This window comes from Molossus molossus, unplaced genomic scaffold (assembly GCF_014108415.1).
Source record: "Molossus molossus isolate mMolMol1 unplaced genomic scaffold, mMolMol1.p scaffold_m16_p_17, whole genome shotgun sequence".
Classification (NCBI taxonomy): domain Eukaryota; kingdom Metazoa; phylum Chordata; class Mammalia; order Chiroptera; family Molossidae; genus Molossus; species Molossus molossus.
The window spans coordinates 1,556,882-1,579,442 of record NW_023425352.1 but is presented as its reverse complement, the minus strand read 5'-3'; the positions used below and the strand labels follow the sequence as shown (position 1 = coordinate 1,579,442).

General features: G+C 61.0%; 1 protein-coding gene across 1 annotated transcript in view; it reads right to left on the bottom strand.

Moving 5' to 3' along the window:
- Positions 1-22,215, bottom strand: part of LOC118632667 (deleted in malignant brain tumors 1 protein-like) — a 163,148-nt gene extending 140,933 nt beyond the window's left edge. The window contains 11 exon segments of the mRNA XM_036265900.1: positions 1,667-1,790; positions 1,793-1,862; positions 1,864-2,021; positions 2,562-2,591; positions 4,174-4,218; positions 8,289-8,330; positions 8,722-8,751; positions 13,263-13,292; positions 14,187-14,516; positions 15,112-15,141; positions 22,155-22,215. Of these exon segments, the coding sequence (XP_036121793.1) occupies positions 1,667-1,790; positions 1,793-1,862; positions 1,864-2,021; positions 2,562-2,591; positions 4,174-4,218; positions 8,289-8,330; positions 8,722-8,751; positions 13,263-13,292; positions 14,187-14,516; positions 15,112-15,141; positions 22,155-22,215 (950 nt within the window).
- Positions 22,216-22,561: the final 346 nt, after the last annotated feature.

Here is a 22,561-nt window from a genome sequence, read left to right as displayed (position 1 = left end):
AGAGTCCTCCACCTCCTCTGTCAGCTCCCTGACAGGGCCACACGCCCCTTCCCGGCACCTGCCCCTGAGGTGCACAGGTCTCCTGCTCGGCGAGGCCATCGGGGGGGAGGCCGTGAGGGCTCAGCCTGTCGCCCACCGTTCCCACATCGGCAAGTCTGCTCCATGAGTGTCCTTGTCCCCCTGCCAGCCTAGAACCTAGGGCTCCCGGCTGGGTTTGAGCTCTGCCCCTGACGCTGCATCTGCACAGAAGGCCCCCGGGGGTGGGTGAGAGATCACAGAACTGGAGCCAATCACAGGTCCTGCGACCCAGAGGACCACATTCACACGGACTCCGCCTCCCGTGAACATGTCTCTCCCGCTGCGGGAGGCCGATGTTCCGAGTGCATCCCGGGTGTGGCCAGGGCTGTCAGATGGAGGGAAGCCACAAGTCGGATGTCCCATCCCCAGAAAGCCCCTGGGGACAGTGTTCATTATTCCCCAAAACGTCCCGGCCTGAATCTAACAGGTCCTGTTCACGGGCGCAGAGGCTGCCTGTCCGTCCAGGGCAGCTCCATCTGGGGCCGACCAGCCTGTGCTGGTGAGAACTGAGATGGACGATGGACACACGGGGGCTTGACAATCACCCCACCCCTTTAGAAGGACAACTGGTCAGTGTCTCAGTGACAGAGGGCATTATCCTGTGCCCCTTGGGGTTCAGAGTACACTGCGTCACCTAGAGTGCGGGGGGCATGGCTGACCAGGGAGAGAAGGGACCTCCAGGTCAGGAGCTGGGGACTCACCTGGCCAGGCTGTGGAATGCGGGACAGCAGCTGTGAGGAAGGAAAGTATAGTCAGTCACAAAGCACCCGGCTTCCAGAGCCAGGTCCCAGGTGGAGGACCCTCGGCTGACACACGGTCTCCGGTGGACACGGCCGGTCATGCCTGAACCTCACAGGTCCCTCACAACCAACACCCCTGTCCCTGGCCAGCGCCAGCTCGCAGAGTCTGAGGTATCATTCCTGTGTAGGAAGCCAGTGTCATGCCTGGGAGTGGCCACCACAGCTGGGTGATGGGTCCAGACAATGGGCACCCCCACGGGGCTGATGACCACACCAGTGTTTCTCCCTCAGGGGCTAGGATGTCACATGTATCCCAATGTCTAATGTTCCCCATGTGCTCATGGTGCCCCGTCCGACTCCTCCTGGCTCCTCCCATTCACGGGGCCCGGACCCCTACCCCACCCTCTCCCCCCACACTTTCTGTACTTGGTCCATGACTAGCTCTGGGTCTGGTTCGGGGGCAGCATCTGGGAGAGCCAGGTAACGCCATCGTCCAGATTGGAGGTCTCACAACCGCACCCCCCCACCCAGGAGGCTGCCTGCAGGGACGCCCAGAACGCCCTCCCTTGGCGGAGCTGAGGTCACACTGGGCACAGGTCAGGCTCCTGCTCTGTCCTCGGGAGCCGGCTCCTGAGTGGGAATCAGGGCCACAGGCACGGTCAGCCCAGGGCAGGCGACACCTTCAGGCTGCCGGGGATCACGCACGAAGCAGGAGGCTGTTTCAGCCTGAGTCCCTGCCACTGGCTTTGGGGCCCTCGCGTCCCCGCAGTCCCTCCACGGCCTTCAGTGCATTCAGGTCAGACAGGGGCGTTCAGGGCGCTGTGTGGGTTCTCAGCACCACCACCCACTAGAGGAGCCACCCAGGCCGGCCCACCTGACAGATGACGCCGGCGTCCTCGCCGTGGCCACAGTTGTGCACGTTCCAGCCGTTGTGCGGGCAGTGCCACAGGAAGGACTCGTGGCCTGAGCAGCCACGTCGTCCAGGAGAATCGGCCCTGAGCCCTGGCCGAAGCGGGCGCTTCCTGGAGCCGCCCTGGCCCAGCCCACAGCCCAGCTGCCTGCATACCACGTTGGCGTCGTTGGTGTCCCAGCTGTCGTCACACACGGTGCCCCAGGAGCCTCGGTACAGGACTTCCACCCGGCCCTGACACCGGTCCCCTCCGTTCACCAGCCGCAGGTCCAACCTCGATTCGGTGGTGAACCCTGGAGGACGGCAGGACACAGGCAGGTTCTAGACTCAAGACCTTTCTCTTGGCCGAACCCAGGGCAGGCGGTCAGCTGTGAACAGGAGGATGGAGACTAACATTTACCTGTTGTTCTGTGATGTGAGGGGGTCGAAGTCAGCCACGAGCCTGGAGGAGACACGTCAAGGCCTTGCTTAGGCGTCACCTGAGAGTCCTCCACCTCCTCTGTCAGCCTCCCTGACAGGGCCACACGCCCCTCCCGGCACCTGCCCCTGAGGTGCACAGGTCTCCTGCTCGGCGAGGCCATCGGGGGGGAGGCCGTGAGCGCTCAGCCTGTCGCCCACCGTTCCCACTCGGCAGGTCTGCTCCAGCAGAGACCTTGACCCCCCTGCCGCCAGGAGCCTGTGCTGACTGGACTTTGAGCTCTGTCCCTGACTCTGCATCTGGACAAAAGGCCCCTGGGGGGTTGTGATTAACTTGATCAATTCCAGGACCCGGTTCCCAAGGAGCAGTATCACGGGAGACTAGCAACCTCCAAGTAAGGGAGCTGAGGACTCACCTGGCCAGGATGTGGGATATGTCACCGCAGCTGTGAGGGAGGAAAACACAGTCAGTCACAAAGCACCCGACTTCCAAAACGAGGTCCCAGGTGGAGGATCTCCGCAGACACACAGTTCCCGGGATGTCACGGCCCATCATGCCCGAACCTCAGAGCCCCTCACACCACCACCCCTGCCCCTGGACACGGCCAACCTCGCTGAGTCCGAGGACGCATTCCTGGTGTAAGAAGCCTTGTGCGGCCTGGGACCGGCCCCACAGCTGGGTGATGAGTGCAGAGAATGAGCAGAGCATGGACCTCCCCACGACGGCTGAAGGTCACACCAGTGTTTCTCCCTCAGGGGCTAGGATGTTAGACTTTATCCCAATTTCTAGACGTCCCCGTGTCCTCATGATGCCCCATATGACACCTTCCTGGCCCCTTCCATTCACTGGGTCCTGCCTCCTCTCCCCATTCTCTCCACACGCCCAAGAGGCTGATCATCATCCCAGACAGAGGCGCAGAGACGTCCTGTCCTGCCTGCTGCAAGGGTCTCCAGGGAGGGGAAGCCCCCAGAGTGCCGGTGGAGGGGAGCGGAGACACCCGCATCCTCACGGGGACACCAGGGTGCAGCTCCATGGCTCCAGGGTCAGGCCAAGACCCTCCCTTTTGGCAAAGTATCGGCCTCTGCGTGGTCCTGGCCGACCTCAGGCACAGTCTCAGAGGTGACAAGCCTCGCCTGAAGCAGGGAACAGGCACTATCACCCTCTTCCAGGGACAGCACCTCGAGCTCCAGGATCCCCCGGCTCAATGGGGGAAATGCGACCTGAGCAAATGTCTCCTGTGGGCTTTCAGCTTTGTCCCTGACTCTGATCATGGACAGAAGGACTCCGGGGGGTTGTGATTAAGCTGCTCGGGCACCACTGGACCCAGGTCACCAGCCTTCCAGTCCCCCTGACACCTGGTCGCAGGACCCTGGTCTGCCACAGCCCACAGGGACACGGAGTTGAGGCATATTTGGGAACTCCTCATGGGGGTCCTCCAGGCTTGAAGACAGACAGAGGACCCAGGAGGACGGAGACTGACATTTACCTGTTGTACTGGACGAGCAGTGTGTTGAAGTCAGCCATGAGCCTGGAGGGACACGTCAAGGCCTTGCTTAGGCGTCACCTGGGAGTCCTCCACCTCCTCTGTCAGCCTCCCAGACAGGGCCACACGCCCCTCCCGGCACCTGCCCCTGAGGTGCACAGGTCTCCTGCTCGGCGAGGCCATCGGGGGGAGGCCGTGAGGGCTCAGCCTGTCGCCCACCGTTCCCACTCGGCAGGTCTGCTCCAGCAGAGACCTTGACCCCTGCCTCCCTAGAACCTAGGGCTCCCGGCTGGGTTTGAGCTCTGCCCCTGACACTGCATCTGCACAGAAGGCCTCTGGAGGTCGTGATTAAACTACCCGGGCACCACAGGACCCAGGTCACCAGCCAACCACGTCCCCCTGACACCTGATCTCAGGACCCTGGTCTTCACACTGCCCACAGGTCACAGACATGGAGGCGTAACTGGGGACTCGCCTTGTGGGTCCCTCCCGACCGGATTCAGAAGCAGACAGAGAGCCCGGGAGGATGGAGACTGACATTTACCTGTTGTTGTGGGACGAGCAGTGGTGGTCGAAGTCAGCCACGAGCCTGGAGGAGACACGTCAAGGCCTTGCTTAGGCGTCACCTGAGGAGTCCTCGACCTCCTCTGTCAGCCTCCCTGACAGGGCCACACTCCCCTCCCGGCACCTGCCCCTGAGGTGCACAGGTCTCCTGCTCGGCGAGGCCATCGGGGGGAGGCCGTGAGGGCTCAGCCTGTCGCCCACCGTTCCCACTCGGCAGGTCTGCTCCAGCAGAGACCTTGACCACCTGCCACCAGGAGCCCTGTGCTGACTGGGCTTTGAGCTCTGTCCCTGACGCTACATCTGGACAGAAGGCCCCCGGGGGGTTGTGATTAACTTGATCAATTCCAGGTCCTGGTTCCCAAGAAGCAGTATCACGGGAGACTAGCAACCTCCAGGTAAGGGAGCTGAGGACTCACCTGGCCAGGATGTGGAATGCGTCACAGCAGCTGTGAGGGAGGAAAACCCAGTCAGTCACAAAGCACCCAACCTCCAAAACCAGGTCCCAGGTAGAGGATCTCCGCAGACACACAGTCCCCGGATGACACGGCCCATCATGCCCGAACCTCAGAGCCCCTCACACCACCACCCCTGCCCCTGGACACGGCCAGCCTCGCTGAGTCCGAGGACTCATTCCTGGTGTAAGAAGCCATGTCCGGCCTGGGACCGGCCCCCACAGCTGGGTGATGGGTCCAGAGAATGAGCAGAGCATGGACCTCCCCACGGGGCTGAAGGTCACACCAGTGTTTCTCCCTCAGGGCTAGGATGTTATTCTTTATCCCAATTTCTAGACGTCCCCGTGTCCTCATGATGCCCCATCTGACACCTTCCTGGCCCCTTCCATTCACTGGGTCCTGCCTCCTCTCCCCATTCTCTCCACACGCCCAAGAGGCTGATCATCATCCCAGAGAGAGGCGCAGAGACGTCCTGTCCTGCCTGCTGCAAGGATCTCCAGGGAGGGGAAGCCCCCAGAGTGCCGGTGGAGGGGAGCGGAGACACCCGCCTCCTCACGGGGACACCCAGGGTGCAGCTCCATGGCTCCAGGGTCAGGCCAAGACCCTCCCTTTTGGCAAAGTATCGGCCTCTGCGTGGTCCTGGCCGACCTCAGCCACCGTCTCAGAGGTGACAAGGCCTCGCCTGAAGCAGGGAACAGGCACGATCACCCCTCTTCCAGGGACAGCACCTCGAGCTCCAGGATCCCCCGGCTCAATGGGGGAGGATGCGGACCTGGAGCAAATGTCTCCTGGTGGGCTTTGAGCTTTGTCCCTGACTCTGATTCTGGACAGAAGGACTCCGGGGGGTTGTGATTAAGCTGCTTGGGCACCACTGGACCCAGGTCACCAGCCTTCCATGTCCCCCTGACACCTGGTCTCAGGACCCTGGTCTGCCCACAGCCCACAGGGACACGGAGATGCAGGCACATTCGGGAACTCCTCATGGGGGTCCCTCCAGGCTTGAAGCAGACAGAGGACCCAGGGGGATGTAGGATGACATTTACCTGTTGTTCTGGGACGTGAGGTGGTCGAAGTCAGCCACGAGCCTGGAGGAGACACGTCAAGGCCTTGCTTAGGCGTCACCTGAGGAGTCCTCCACCTCCTCTGTCAGCCTCCCTGACAGGGCCACACGCCCCTCCCGGCACCTGCCCCTGAGGTGCACAGGTCTCCTGCTCGGCGAGGCCATCGGGGGGGAGGCCGTCGGGCTCAGCCTGTCGCCCACCGTTCCCACTCGGCAGGTCTGCTCCAGGAGAGACCTTGACCCCTGCCTCCCTAGAACCTAGGGCTCCCGGCTGGGTTTGAGCTCTGTCCCTGACTCTGCATCTGCACAGAAGGCCTCTGGAGGTCGTGATTAATCTGCCCGGGCAGCACAGGACCCAGGTCACCAGCCAACCACGTCCCCCTGACACATGATCTCAGGACCCTGGTCTTCACACTGCCCACAGGTCCCAGAGATGGAGGCGTATCTGGGGACTCGCCTTGCGGGTCCCTCTTTCCCGGATTCAGAAGCAGACAGAGGGCCCGGGAGGATGGAGACTGACATTTACCTGTTGTACTGGGACCTGCAGTGGTGGTCGAGTCAGCCATGTGCCTGGAGGAGACACGTCAAGGCCTTGCTTAGGCGTCACCTGAGAGTCCTCCACCTCCTCTGTCAGCCTCCCTGACAGGGCCACACGCCCCTCCCGGCACCTGCCCTGAGGTGCACAGGTCTCCTGCTCGGCGAGGCTATCGGTGGGGAGGCCGGGAGGGCTCAGCCTGTCGCCCACCGTTCCCACTCGGCAGGTCTGCTCCAGCAGAGACCTTGACCACCTGCCACCAGGAGCCTGTGCTGACTGGGGTTTGAGCTCTGTCCCTGACTCTGAACTGGACAGAAGGCCCCCGGGGGGTTGTGATTAACTTGATCAATTCCAGGTCCCGGTTCTTAAGAAGCAGTATCACGGGAGACTAGCAACCTCCAGGTAAGGGAGCTGAGGACTCACCTGGCCAGGATGTGGAATGCGTCACCGCAGCTGTGAGGGAGGAAAACACAGTCAGTCACAAAGCACCCGACTTCCAAAACCAGGTCCCAGGTGGAGGATCTCCGCAGACACACAGTCCCCGGATGACACGGCCCATCATGCCCGAACCTCAGAGCCCCTCACACCACCACCCCTGCCCCTGGACACGGCCAGCCTCACTGAGTCCGAGGACTCATTCCTGGTGTAAGAAGCCATGTTCGGCCTGGGACCGGCCCCCACAGCTGGGTGATGGGTCCAGAGAATGAGCAGAGCATGGACCTCCCCACGGGGCTGAAGGTCACACCAGTGTTTCTCCCTCAGGGGCTAGGATGTTAGACTTTATCCCAATTTCTAGACGTCCCCGTGTCCTCATGATGCCCCATCTGACACCTTCCTGGCCCCTTCCATTCACTGGGTCCTGCCTCCTCTCCCCATTCTCTCCACACGCCCAAGAGGCTGATCATCATCCCAGAGAGAGGCGCAGAGACGTCCTGTCCTGCCTGCTGCAAGGATCTCCAGGGAGGGGAAGCCCCCAGAGTGCCGGTGGAGGGGAGCGGAGACACCCGCATCCTCACGGGGACACCCAGGGTGCAGCTCCATGGCTCCACGGTCAGGCCAAGACCCTCCCTTTTGGCAAAGTATCGGCCTCTGCGTGGTCCTGGCCGACCTCAGGCACAGTCTCAGAGGTGACAAGGCCTCGCCTGAAGCAGGGAACAGGCACGATCACCCCTCTTCCAGGGACAGCACCTCGAGCTCCAGGATCCCCCGGCTCAATGGGGGAGGATGCGGACCTGGAGCAAATGTCTCCTGGTGGGCTTTGAGCTTTGTCCCTGACTCTGATCTGGACAGAAGGACTCCGGGGGGTTGTGATTAAGCTGCTCGGGCACCACTGGACCCAGGTCACCAGCCTTCCATGTCCCCCTGACATCTGGTCTCAGGACCCTGGTCTGCCCACAGCCCACAGGGACACGGAGTTGGAGGCATATTCGGGAACTCCTCATGGGGGTCCCTCCAGGCTTGAAGCAGACAGAGGACCCAGGAGGACGGAGACTGACATTTACCTGTTGTACTGGGACGAGCAGTGGTGGTTGAAGTCAGCCATGAGCCTGGAGGAGACACGTCAAGGCCTTGCTTAGGCGTCAACTGAGGAGTCCTCCACCTCCTCTCTCAGCCTCCCTGACAGGGTCACACGCCCCTCCCGGCACCTGCCCCTGAGGTGCACAGGTCTCCTGCTCGGCGAGGCCATCGGGGGGAGGCCGTGAGGGCTCAGCCTGTCGCCCACCGTTCCCACTCGGCAGGTCTGCTCCAGCAGAGACCTTGACCCCTGCCTCCCTAGAACCAAGGGCTCCCGGCTGGGTTTGAGCTCTGCCCCTGACTCTGCATCTGCACAGAAGGCCTCTGGAGGTCGTGATTAAACTACCCGGGCACCACAGGACCCAGGTCACCAGCCAACCACGTCCCCCTGACACCTGATCTCAGGACCCTGGTCTGCCCACTGCCCACAGGTCACAGACATGGAGGCGTAACTGGGGACTCGCCTTGTGGGTCCCTCCCGACCGGATTCAGAAGCAGACAGAGAGCCCGGGAGGATGGAGACTAACATTTACCTGTTGTTCTGGGATGTGAGGGGGTCGAAGTCAGCCACGAGCCTGGAGGAGACACGTCAAGGCCTTGCTTAGGCGTCACCTGAGAGTCCTCCACCTCCTCTGTCAGCCTCCCTGACAGGGCCACACGCCCCTCCCGGCACCTGCCCCTGAGGTGCACAGGTCTCCTGCTCGGCGAGGCTATCGGTGGGGAGGCCGGGAGGGCTCAGCCTGTCGCCCACCGTTCCCACTCGGCAGGTCTGCTCCAGCAGAGACCTTGACCACCTGCCACCAGGAGCCCTGTGCTGACTGGGCTTTGAGCTCTGTCCCTCATGCTGCATCTGCACAGAAGGCCCCCGGGGAGTTGTGATTAACTTGATCAATTCCAGGTCCTGGTTCCCAAGAAGCAGTATCACGGGAGACTAGCAACCTCCAGGTAAGGGAGCTGAGGACTCACCTGGCCAGGATGTGGAATGCGTCACCGCAGCTGTGAGGGAGGAAAACACAGTCAGTCACAAAGCACCCGACTTCCAAAACAAGGTCCCAGGTGGAGGATCTCTGCAGACACACAGTCCCCGGGATGTCACGGCCCATCATGCCCGAACCTCAGAGCCCCTCACACCACCACCCCTGCCCCTGGACACGGCCAGCCTCACTGAGTCCGAGGACTCATTCCTGGTGTAAGAAGCCATGTCCGGCCTGGGACCGGCCCCCACAGCTGGGTGATGGGTCCAGAGAATGAGCAGAGCATGGACCTCTCCACGGGGCTGAAGGTCACACCAGTGTTTCTCCCTCAGGGGCTAGGATGTTAGACTTTATCCCAATTTCTAGACGTCCCCGTGTCCTCATGATGCCCCATCTGACACCTTCCTGGCCCCTTCCATTCACTGGGTCCTGCCTCCTCTCCCCATTCTCTCCACACGCCCAAGAGGCTGATCATCATCCCAGACAGAGGCGCAGAGATGTCCTGTCCTGCCTGCTGCAAGGATCTCCAGGGAGGGGAAGCCCCCAGAGTGCCGGTGGAGGGGAGCGGAGACACCCGCATCCTCACGGGGACACCCAGGGTGCAGCTCCATGGCTCCAGGGTCAGGCCAAGACCCTCCCTTTTGGCAAAGTATCGGCCTCTGCGTGGTCCTGGCCGACCTCAGGCACAGTCTCAGAGGTGACAAGGCCTCGCCTGAAGCAGGGAACAGGCACGATCACCCCTCTTCCAGGGACAGCACCTCGAGCTCCAGGATCCCCCGGCTCAATGGGGGAGGATGCGGACCTGGAGCAAATGTCTCCTGGTGGGCTTTGAGCTTTGTCCCTGACTCTGATCTGGACAGAAGAACTCCGGGGGGTTGTGATTAAGCTGCTCGGGCACCACTGGACCCAGGTCACCAGCCTTCCATGTCCCCCTGACACCTGGTCTCAGGACCCTGGTCTGCCCACAGCCCACAGGGACACGGAGATGCAGGCACATTCGGGAACTCCTCATGGGGGTCCCTCCAGGCTTGAAGCAGACAGAGGACCCAGGAGGACGGAGACTGACATTTACCTGTTGTACTGGGACCTGCAGTGGTGGTCGGAGTCTGCCATGAGCCTGGAGGAGACACGTCAAGGCCTTGCTTAGGCGTCACCTGGGAGTCCTCCACCTCCTCTGTCAGCCTCCCTGACAGGGTCACACGCCCCTCCCGGCACCTGCCCCTGAGGTGCACAGGTCTCCTGCTCGGCGAGGCCATCGGGGGGGAGGCCGTAGGGCTCAGCCTGTCGCCCACCGTTCCCACTCGGCAGGTCTGCTCCATGAGAGACCTTGACCCCTGCCACCCTAGAACCAAGGGCTCCCGGCTGGGTTTGAGCTCTGCCCCTGACTCTGCATCTGCACAGAAGGCCTCTGGAGGTCGAGATTAAACTACCCGGGCACCACAGGACCCAGGTCACCAGCCAACCACGTCCCCCTGACACCTGATCTCAGGACCCTGGTCTGCCCACTGCCCACAGGTCCCAGCGATGGAGGCGTATCTGGGGACTCGCCTTGCGGGTCCCTCTTTCCCGGATTCAGAAGCAGACAGAGGGCCCGGGAGGATGGAGACTGACATTTACCTGTTGTACTGGGACCTGCAGTGGTGGTCGGAGTCAGCCATGTGCCTGGAGGAGACACGTCAAGGCCTTGCTTAGGCGTCACCTGAGAGTCCTCCACCTCCTCTGTCAGCCTCCCTGACAGGGCCACACGTCCCTCCCGGCACCTGCCCCTGAGGTGCACAGGTCTCCTGCTCGGCGAGGCTATCGGTGGGGAGGCCGGGAGGGCTCAGCCTGTCGCCCACCGTTCCCACTCGGCAGGTCTGCTCCAGCATAGACCTTGACCACCTGCCACCAGGAACCCTGTGCTGACTGGGGTTTGGGCTCTGTCCCTGACGCTCATCTGCACAGAAGGCCCCTGGGGAGTTGTGATTAACTTGATCAATTCCAGGTCCTGGTTCCCAAGAAGCAGTATCACGGGAGACTAGCAACCTCCAGGTAGGGGAGCTGAGGACTCACCTGGCCAGGATGTGTAATGCGTCACCGCAGCTGTGAGGGAGGAAAACACAGTCAGTCACAAAGCACCCAACCTTCCAAAACCAGGTCCCAGGTGGAGGATCTCCGCAGACACACAGTCCCCGGGATGTCACGACCCATCATGCCCGAACCTCAGAGCCCCTCACACCACCACCCCTGCCCCTGGACACGGCCAGCCTCGCTGAGTCCGAGGACTCATTCCTGGTGTAAGAAGCCATGTCCGGCCTGGGACCGACCCTACAGCTGGGTGATGGGTCCAGAGAATGAGCAGAGCATGAACCTCCCCACGGGGCTGAAGGTCACACCAGTGTTTCTCCCTCAGGGGCTAGGATGTTAGACTTTATCCCAATTTCTAGACGTCCCCGTGTCCTCATGATGCCCCATCTGACACCTTCCTGGCCCCTTCCATTCACTGGGTCCTGCCTCCTCTCCCCATTCTCTCCACACGCCCAAGAGGCTGATCATCATCCCAGACAGAGGCGCAGAGATGTCCTGTCCTGCCTGCTGCAAGGATCTCCAGGGAGGGGAAGCCCCCAGAGTGCTGGTGGAGGGGAGCGGAGACACCCGCATCCTCACGGGGACACCCAGGGTGCAGCTCCATGGCTCCACGGTCAGGCCAAGACCCTCCCTTTTGGCAAATATCGGCCTCTGCGTGGTCCTGGCCGACCTCAGGCACAGTCTCAGAGGTGACAAGGCCTCGCCTGAAGCAGGGAACAGGCACGATCACCCCTCTTCCAGGGACAGCACCTCGAGCTCCAGGATCCCCCGGCTCAATGGGGGAGGATGCGGACCTGGAGCAAATGTCTCCTGGTGGGCTTTGAGCTTTGTCCCTGACTCTGATCTGGACAGAAGAACTCCGGGGGGTTGTGATTAAGCTGCTCGGGCACCACTGGACCCAGGTCACCAGCCTTCCATGTCCCCCTGACACCTGGTCTCAGGACCCTGGTCTGCCCACAGCCCACAGGACACGGAGATGCAGGCACATTCGGGAACTCCTCATGGGGGTCCCTCCAGGCTTGAAGCAGACAGAGGACCCAGGAGAACGGAGACTGACATTTACCTGTTGTACTGGGACCTGCAGTGGTGGTCGGAGTCTGCCATGAGCCTGGAGGAGACAAGTCATGGCCTTGCTTAGGCGTCACCTGGGAGTCCTCCACCTCCTCTGTCAGCCTCTCTGACAGGGCCACATGCCCCTCCCGGCACCTGCCCCTGAGGTGCACAGGTCTCCTGCTCGGCGAGGCCATCGGGGGGGAGGCCGTAGGGCTCAGCCTGTCGCCCACCGTTCCCACTCGGCAGGTCTGCTCCAGCAGAGACCTTGACCCCTGCCACCCTAGAACCAAGGGCTCCCGGCTGGGTTTGAGCTCTGCCCCTGACTCTGCATCTGCTCAGAAGGCCTCTGGAGGTCGTGATTATACTACCCGGGCACCACTGGACCCAGGTCACCAGCCAACCACGTCCCCCTGACACCTGCTCTCAGGACTCTGGTCTGACCACAGCACACAGGTCCCAGCGATGGAGGCGTATCTGGGGACTCGCCTTGCGGGTCCCTCTTTCCTGGATTCAGAAGCAGACAGAGGGCCCAGGAGGATGGAGACTGACATTTACCTGTTGTACTGGGACCTGCAGTGGTGGTCGGAGTCTGCCATGTGCCTGGAGGAGACACGTCAAGGCCTTGCTTAGGCGTCACCTGAGGAGTCCTCCACCTCCTCTGTCAGCCTCCCTGACAGGGCCACACGCCCCTCCCGGCACCTGCCCCTGAGGTGCACAGGTCTCCTGCTCGGCAAGGCCATCGGGGGGGAGGCCGTGAGGGCTCAGCCTGTCGCCCTCCGTTCCCACTCGGCAGGTCTGCTCCATGAGAGACCTTGACCCCTGCCGCCCTAGAACCAAGGGCTCCCGGCTGGGTTTGAGTTCTGCCCCTGACTCTGCATCTGCCCAGAAGTCCCCCGGGGGTGGGTAATAGAACTGGAGCCAATCACAGGTCCTGCTACCCAGAGGACCACATTCACACGGGACTCGGCCTCCCGTGAACATGCCTCTCCCGCTGCGGGAGGCCGACGTTCCGAGTGCATCCCGGGGTGTGGCCAGGGCTGTCAGCTGGAGGGAAGCCACAAGTCTGATGTCCCATCCCCAGAAAGCCCCTGGGGACAGTATTCATTATTCCCCAAAACGTCCCGGCCTGAATCTAACAGGTCCTATTCACGGGCGCAGAGGCTGCCTGTCCGTCCAGGGCAGCTCCATCTGGGGCCGACCAGCCTGTGCTGCTGAGAACTGAGATGGACGATGGACACACGGGGGCTTGTGAATCCCCCCTCCAGGGGTGAAGGACTACTGGCCGTTCTCAGTGACAGAGGCAAAACTCCTGTGCCCCTTGGGGTTCAGAGAACAGTGGGTCATTTAGAGTGGGGGAGGGGCATGGCTGACCAGGGAGAGAAGGGACCTCCAGGTCACGAGCTGGGGACTCACCTGGCCAGGCTGTGGAATGCGGGACAGCAGCTGTGAGGAAGGAAAGTACAGTCAGTCACAAAGCACCCGGCTTCCAGAGCCAGGTCCCAGGTGGAGGACCCCCGGCTGACACACAGTCTCCGGTGGACACGACCGGTCATGCCTGAACCTCACAGTCCCTCACACCAACACCCCTGTCCCTGGCCAGCGCCAGCTCGCAGAGTCTGAGGTCTCATTCCTGTGTAGGAAGCCAGTGTCCGGTTGGAATCAGCCAACGCAGCTGGGTGATAGGTTCAGAGAATGAGCAGAGAGTGGGCCTCCCCACGGGGCTGATGACCACACCAGTGTTTCTCCCTCAGGGGCTAGGATGTCACATGTATCCCAATGTCTAATGTTCCCCATGTGCTCATGGTGCCCCGTCCGACATCCTCCTGGCTCCTCCCATTCACGGGGCCCGGACCCCTACCCCACCCTCTTCCCCCCACACTTTCTGTACTTGGTCCATGAACTAGCTCCGGGTCCTGGGTTCGGGGCAGCATCTGGGAGAGCCTAGGTAACGCCATCTTCCAGAGGGGAGGTCTCACCACCCCACCCCCCACCCAGGAGGCTGCCTGCAGGGACGCCCAGACGCCCTCCCTGGCGGAGCTGAGGTCACACTGGGCACAGGTCAGGCTCCTGCTCTGTCCTCGGGGAGCCGGCTCCTGAGTGGGAATCAGGGCCACAGGCACGGTCAGGCCCAGGGCAGGCGACACCTGCAGGCTGCCGGGGACACGCACGAAGCAGGAGGCTGTTTCAGCCTGAGTCCCTGCCACTGGCTTTGGGGCCTCACGTCCCCGCAGTCCCTCCACGGCCTTCAGTACATTCAGGTCAGACAGGGGCGTTCAGGGCGCTGTGTGGGTTCTCAGCACCACCACCCAGGAGAGGGAGCCACCCAGGCCGGCCCACCTGAGCAGATGACGCCGGCGTCCTCGCCGTGGCCACAGTTGTGCTTGTTCCAGCCGTTGTGCGGGCAGTGCCACAGGAAGGACTCGTGGCCCGAGCAGCCCACGTCGTCCAGGAGAATCGGCCCTGAGCCCTGGCCGAAGCGGGCGCTTCCTGGAGCCGCCCTGGCCCAGCCACAGCCCAGCTGCCTGCACACCACGTTGGCGTCGTTGTTGTCCCAGCTGTCGTCACACACGGTGCCCCAGGAGCCTCGGTACAGGACTTCCACCCGGCCCTGACACCGGTCCCCTCCGTTCACCAGCCGCAGGTCCAACCTCGATTCGGTGGTGAACCCTGGAGGACGGCAGGACAGAGGCAGGTTCTAGACTCAAGACCCTTCTCTTGGCCGAGCCCAGGGCAGGCGGTCAGCGGTGAACATGCCCACAGGCTGATCATCATCCCAGACAGAGGCGCAGAGACGTCCTGTCCTGCCTGCTGCAAGGGTCTCCAGGGAGGGGAAGCCCCCAGAGTGCCGGTGGAGGGGAGCGGAGACACCCGCATCCTCACGGGGACACCCAGGGTGCAGCTCCATGGCTCCAGGGTCAGGCCAAGACCCTCCCTTTTGGCAAAGTATCGGCCTCTGCGTGGTCCTGGCCGACCTCAGGCACAGCCTCGGAGGTGAGGAGACCTCGCCTGAAGCAGGGCACAGGCACCTCTATCCCTCTTCCCTGGACAGAACCGCGAGCTCCAGGATCACACCGCTCAGTGCGGGAGGATGTGGACGGGGAGCAAATGTCTCCTGGTGGGGTTTGAGCTCTGTCCCTGACTCTGAACTGGACAGAAGGCCCCCGGGGGGTTGTGATTAACTTGATCAATTCCAGGTCCCGGTTCCCAAGGAGCAGTATCACGGGAGACTAGCAACCTCCAGGTAAGGGAGCTGAGGACTCACCTGGCCAGGATGTGGAATGCGTCACAGCAGCTGTGAGGGAGGAAAACACAGTCAGTCACAAAGCACCTGACTTCCAAAACCAGGTCCCAGGTGGAGGATCTCCGCAGACACACAGTCCCCGGATGACACGGCCCATCATGCCCGAACCTCAGAGCCCCTCACACCACCACCCCTGCCCCTGGACACGGCCAGCCTCGCTGAGTCCGAGGACTCATTCCTGGTGTAAGAAGCCAGTGTCGGGCCTGGGAACGGCCCCCACAGCTGGGTGATGGGTCCAGAGAATGAGCAGAGCCTGGACCTCCCCACGGGGCTGAAGGTCACACCAGTGTTTCTCCCTCAGGGGCTAGGATGTTAGACTTTATCCCAATTTCTAGTCGTCCCCATGTCCTCCTGATGCCCCATCTGATACCTTCCTGGCCCCTTCCATTCACTGGGTCCTGCCTCCTCTCCCCATTCTCTCCACACGCCCAAGAGGCTGATCATCATCCCAGAGAGAGGAGCAGAGACGTCCTGTCCTGCCAGCTGCAGGGATGCTCCAGGGAAGGAAAGCACCCAGAGTGCAGATGGAGAGGCATGGAGCCCCCCATATCCACACCAGGTGTATTGATTTGATCCCTAGCAATAGGATCAGCATTCCTCTTACATTCCCTTTGAGGTCTCATGTTTTAGGCACTTTGGGGAGCTTCCCCGTTAGCCAAGATCCCTGAGCGTATCTGTACCTGGGCTCTAACTTAACAAATGTTTCCCCCGCAGTCTTTGTGGTGAATGCACAGTGACCGCTCTCCAACGCAAGGTACGAGCACCTCAGGGGGAAGAAAAGGCACCTTAGCTCACTACCTAGCGAGGGTCTGGAGACCACATGTTTTTTATGTCAGCAGATCATGGGCAGGGCCTCGATTCCCTGGGACATGGGTCCAGTTCTTTCCTCCTGACGCAGAGACATCTGATGACACCTGGATGTCCTGTCAGGAGTCCTGACATATATCTGGGGATTTTCTCTTGGTTTGGAGAGTATTTTTCACATGTTCCTCCCCATCCACAGCCAGTTCTTTGGGGCTGGATGGTGAGGTCAGCACAGAGTTATGAAGATCGGGAATCTGCATGGTGTTCTCAAAACGGATCCCACTGGTCTCTGACCCAAAGCAACAGGCTCCTGGAGACTCCAGGTTCCAACAGACTCTTTCCTGCCCACTGGGACATGAAGGAGGCTCCCTCCATGCCAGGCCCTCTGTGTCACCAAAAGTCTCTCTTTACAGCACATGTTTACAACATGTTTACCCATCCTCTAAAGTCTTCCTGGATAAGGTCAACCCCATGGATATACTTGGTATCATGACCTGCAGAGAAGAACCCATGTAAAATTATTCATTACCTGTGTCAGAAGGAGTCGTGATACCTGTTGCAGTAATCTCTGCTAGAGATGAAGAAACAGAAAATATAAAGTTAGATCTCCTCTGAGGAGAATCAGGACTGAATATAAACTTGAATCTGCTAAGAAAATTTCTGATCTGGATTTTGCCTTCCTGCATGACTTTGGAAAAGTTAACAAACCTATTTAGAATTGACTTCTTTCACTTTAAAAGTCTACTCAGGGGGGAGAGGGTATCTCTGTATCAACCTACTGAGCCTGATTTTGTACTTTCCTCATGTGACCTATGCAGGGCTCCAGGAAATGGATGAAAGAATGATGTTCACACCTTTATACTTCTAATTGATTTCTCTTGTCTAATTGCATTGGCTAGCGTCTTTAGTACAATGTTGATTAGTGGGTGGGGGCGGTAGTTCTTAAGGGCATACTTGTTTTGTATTTTACTTCAGTGAAAATGCTTCTAATGCTTCCCCATTAAGTAAGATTCTGGCTTTACGCCTCTGGTTTTCAAATTGCTTCAGGGCGCCCTGGTGCTTGTCCAAGTCCCCAGCAAGAGCCTACTTGATTCTGGGGCTTGGAGAAAAGATGACCTTAACCCACTGCAACCAGAGCACTGAGTTTCTGTCTGAATTATCAGTTGAGCTTCTACGTGAGGCCACAGGTGGCTGCGGGGGGAACAATTTAACCAGCAGCTCTCCTCTGGGGCCACACAGAGGGCAGCACCCTCAGAGGTCTCCTGTGGGTCAAAGGCGCCCTTGGTCCTTGAACACCTAGTCACCAACCCCCTGTGAGCAGGTGACTTGCAGCCCTGGGATCTGCCAGCAGAGTCTTTCCTCTGAATCAACGCGGCCGCTGGGCTCCATCCACGGCCGCTGGGCCGGACATTAAGTTACCCTATCCGACTCCTCCTCTCCTCCCCTCCTACGTCCACCTGAGCGCCAAGGTCATCTTCACTTTTACACCATTGTGCCAGGTTAGCTCTTCTTCTCTGGAGCCTGACCTCCTCCTGGGGCTTCCCAGACGACCCCCTGCCGCGGCCCCCCTTCCCTCGCCCAGGCACATCCGCTGGTCAGCCGGATGCACGGAGTGCCCACTCGAGCTCATTCCCGCGCTGACCGCCCAGGCGGCCCAGGCTCTGTCCTCGTAAAGCACAGAGATGCTCAGGTCACTGCTCAGACGCCTCCTTACTCGGTTCCCATGAGGATCAAGTCCAAGGAGGCGTTTGGGCAAGAGCGGGCCTCCTGGGAGGGGCTGCGGGGGCCTGATTCACACCACAGACGACCTCGATTTGGAGTAAGTAGGCCCCCCGCCGACGGACATGGTCCCGCCCAATCCGCCCCACGGATTAGACAAGGGAAGCAGGCGGCGGATCCAGCCCGGCGTCCTGACTGCAGGGGCCGAATCCTGGCTGTGGCTTTTCAGTGGTTAGTGAGAGGCTATGAGAAATCTGTGGTCAGGGAGTGACCAGAGAGGACGGAACGGGGTGGAAGCTAGGGGCCAGTGGTTGCGGCGGCTGTTGTAAGGGGAGGGGTCGGGGAGAGGGGGGAAACGCCCTTCCTGCTTCCCCTTCTGGTCCCTCCTGTGAAGGGTCCCTGCCTCAGCCTACCCCTCGCCGGTGTCAGTCACCAGAGAGATGCCCATCACACCCTTCCAGGCACGTCGGGACCCTCAGGGTGTGCTGCAAAGGGGCAGGGTCGGCCTCGGCAGAGCCCAGAACTCGGGGGCAGAGGCAGCACCCCGCAGGGGCACAGAAAGCACCCGGGCCTGTCCCGTTTGGTGCAAAGGGGGCGTGAGTGAGGAGAGACGGGTGCATTTGGTAAGAATCGTGAGCAGAACCAAAGGCCTCTGCTCGGGCTCCGATCTCTGCCCAGCCACTCCCCACCATGTGACCTCAGACATGTAACTGCTAACAAGGGACCCAGCTGTGCCCGGCTTCCCCACAGGCAAGACGGGTCTCCAGCACTCCCTCCCCCCACGTGCCGAGGGTAGCAGCCCCGACTGCATTGCTTGGGCACTTGCCACGTGCCAGGCGGTATTTTAAATGCTTGTGAGGAGATCAGCTCACTTGGTGTCTGAAGGTGTTTTGTGCAGGGCGCAGGGGAAGCCCGGGGGACTTCCAGGTAGCTTCACTAACTGCGGGGGTGGGCGTTGACTTTGTCCCCAAGCTCAACGTGCTCGCCTGCAGTGAACGCCGGCCAGGCCGGGAGAAGGAAGGAGCATGGCAGATGGGACGTGCCTGGGGTCTCGGGCACCCCTGACCCCTCCCTCCGCACCCTACGTTCTGGGGCCAAGACTGCACTCGGCCTCCCACAGCAGCAGTGAGCAGAACCCTGGGAATACAAGTTTAAAGAAGAACAAAAAGGTCTTACCATAGCCTGTCGTCATGGCGGTCCCCCAACCTAGAAAGAAACCAAACGCTTCTTAGAAGGAGGTCCCAGACCTGGGCCGGAGCTTCACCTTGCAATCCCGCCAGGGGGCGCTGTGGTTCAGCCTTGGGTTTGTGTTGCCTCCAGCTAAAAGGTATTACCTTAGTCCCTCCTCAAAATAGCCCTGTGGGGAAACTGAGGCTGGGGAGGTGAGCCAGGACCAGCTGGCTAGAAAGTGCCAGGGGTGGGATTTGAACTCAGGCTGCGAGGGCCTCAGTGAGCTGCTGCTGTGTCCCTGCTCACTGGCTCTGAACCCGGCGGGACACCCAGTGGGGCATTACTGATGCACTCGGCGGACAGGGACTGCTCTCTGACCGCGCGTCACCCGGGAAGGCTCTGTCCTGTGGGCTCGGACTGGCAGGTCCGTGTGGGACCTGGAGAGGGGGCGGCAGCACGGGGGCGGTGGGTTGGAGCACATTTGTGTCTTAAACCCTTAGACAACATGTGTCCGTAACCAGCCAACTCGCCGTCCCGGTCACATTACAGGAGTTCCCCCGAGAGCAGTCGTTCTCAAAGCAGGTTCCACAGAGCGGCGGCATCAGCCAGGCCCTGGACCCGGTCACAGAGGCCAGCCCTCAGGCCTCCCCAGGCGTAGGAAGAACCCCGCCGGGGGTGACCATCGCGTGGCACCCACATGCAGGAGGCTGGCACGTGTGAGGCTGCAAACCACGGCCCGCAGCCCACGGCGCGCACACGAACAGCAGCCTCAGCAGAACGGGGACGGTCCACCGGCAGCCGCCCGCCGGGCCCACCGGCCAGCAGACCCCAGCGGAGGGGAGGGCACCACGCCTGCCCCGGAAGTTGCTCCGGTGGTGAGGCGCACCGCTGGGCAGCCAGAGAGCAGGACCAGAGGCTCCGATTGAGGGGTGCCCGGGAGTGGGGCTGAAGCCCGCCTGGTTTCCTGGCACTGTGCCAGGCAGCCCCGGCCCACGAGAGCCAGGCAGCGGGGGGACACGGTTGACGGGCTCGGAGGACGAGAGACTCTGTGAATCAACTCCCCCTCAAAATAACCTCATCAGAATAAGACGACAAACTCCCAGGGGCGCGTCCTGCTGTCTCCTGGCAACAGAAGTGCCCCCCGACCCGAATGTCCCCCTCATTAAAGATGTCCTCGCGATGCCTGAACGTCCCTTCGGCGGCGCTCCCCCCTTTTGAAGGTACCTCACTGCCAAGCCCGGAGAAACCGTGGGAAGGGGCCGCACGCACTACCGTCTGGTAGGCGTCCGCGGGAAGCAGCCGATACTTTCTCATTCTGCACAACGGAACCTTGAAGAAATGGGACCAAGCGAAGCTACAATGTTTCTGAAACAGCTGCACCGAGCTACAGAAGAGCTGCCGAGCCTGCACAGACCCAGCCTGCCCAGCCGGTGCGCTCCTACTGACTGGACGCGGGCCGTCGGTGTGTCGCCGGGTTCTCTCCGTCCCGGGGTCGTCTGAGATGCCCCCCGTTAGGGAGCGTTAACATGAAATGTTGGGGAAAGGCCTAGAAGAGTAACAGTGAGCTGATCCTGGGCACCCCTGTGTGCCAGACACTGCAGGGGTGGCCCCCTGTCCATACAGAACACAACCCCTTTTTACAAATGAGTAAACTGAGGCCTGCAGCGGCCCCAGAGCCGGGAAGCGGCAGAGCAAAGGCACCTGGACGCCCGGACTCTTCCTCAGGGGTTTGTGCAAAGACCAGAGCAGAGAGCCGGCCACCGCGGGTCCCCCAGCCCTGCGCTAAGGGCCACAGGGCATCCCCAAGGCTTCGGCAAGGACCAGCAAGGGTCCACGGGCCACACCTGCGACCCAAATGCAGCGGGCCTCCTGCAGGTTCCGATCCTGGCCCGGCTGCTCTGCAGCTGGACAAGCCACACAAACGTCCCGAGCCTGTCCCCTCCGGTGCAACGTGGACACAGTGAGACCCGAGTCTGCGGTGGTTAGCAGGGTTAGACGAGAGACTACGGCACCCCGTCGGGCTGAGTACAGGACGGGAGAGCGGAGGGTTGGCTCCCACCTCCCACCTGAGAGCACAGGCAGGCACGAGCACGTGTGTGCATGTCCGCGTACACGCGTGCACACAACTTCGTGGTGAAACACAGGTGCCGCTCTCCAGGGGCACTGCTGCCTTAGCCCTTGTCGGTGAGGAGAGGGGACTCCTCTCCCGGACACGTCCTGAGTCACCTTCCAGAGTCCCTGCAGATCTGGAACAATAGCCCCAGAGCTAAGAACCCTGCCTCCCACTTTCGCATATTCTGATGAAAACATGACCTCCAGCCCCTGGACTGCCCAGAGGCAGCGCCCTCAAAGGGCCTCCAGGCAAGAAGGAAGGGTGGTGTCCCCTGGCTGGAGTCACCCTGAGGCACACACATCGCCCGTGCAGCCTGCCCCATCGGCAGGGTGGTGAAGCTCGGGTTGGGGGGCTGCTCTCGTGAAAGCAGTTTCCCAGGCGAACTTCTCCGGGGCTCCCGCCGGGCCTGGGGCCGGAGCGGCAGTGCTGGGCGTTATCTGGAAACCAGGAGTCTTTGCCCTTTCTTCTGAGATCCACGCCTGCAGCACAAGGGGCCTCAGAGAGGGGTGGGTGGGGGAGAAGGAGGAAGAGAGGGAGAGAGACAGAGACAGCAGCGGGCTGGCTAACTGCCCGTCCACTTGGCACCTCTAAAATGATACTAAGACTCAACGTCACACTGCTTCGCCCGTGACCCCTTTGTGTGCATTTACCACACGACACCCCGAGAACACAAAGATGAGCTTCACGTCACGTATCTACAGCAGCGGGTGACCGACACAGCCTTGGGGTCTCCGCGGTCTCGCCTGTGCTCAGCCGCTTGGCCCCCCTCCCTCAGTGACCAGTGACCATGGAGCCGGAGAGACCCACAGACAGAAGTCACACAGCGAACACTTTCGGGGACGGCCCCTCCTGTCCGTGTTTATCGCACCCTGACCCACGGCAAAGCTGTCGGCCCTCCTAACAGCCCTCGTCTTCTTTGCCTTCACCTCGGGGATGTTGCGGAGGCCAACCGATCCTTTCTGACTGAGTGACTCACCGAAAACATCCTGACTGGTCTCTTCCAGCCCCGACCGTTGTATCTCTCAGACAGAAACCCCGAAAAAGCCATTCCTCGTACACACGCAGGTACAGCAAAGCCCTGCCCCCTCCCGACGGATGCCCCTCAGGACAGGCGGCCTCGGCCGGGAACAAGCCGCTAGATGGCGCCTGGACCGGGGAGTGGCGTGAACAGGCGCATATATACAATTAGATGTGATACCTGAAGTTAGACCGGGACCCAGTAAAAGACACAGCTCGAGGAAGACCCTGGAGATCCCCATGTTGCTGGGTGCTTCTCAGCTGGAGTAAAAACCCCTCGATATTTATAGGTTCCTGGCTGAAGGAAGGCGTGTCGCCCGGGGTATGATACCCCTCTGGCTGTTGTAAATCACTACAAAGGAAGCCAGGGGCTTTGCGAACAGTCAATAGCTAACCTGTGGGAACAAATTAGGTGTGTTAATTGATTGTCCTGTGAATGATCTGGCGGTTCACCAACTGCTACAGCAGTGACATTACTGATGACGTTACTGATACAATCTCCAGCTTCCTGGTAGGGACGCCTCCCAGGTTCTCCAACGGCCCCTGACGGAGGCCTGATTTCATCCTGGAGAATCTGAATGGACCTGT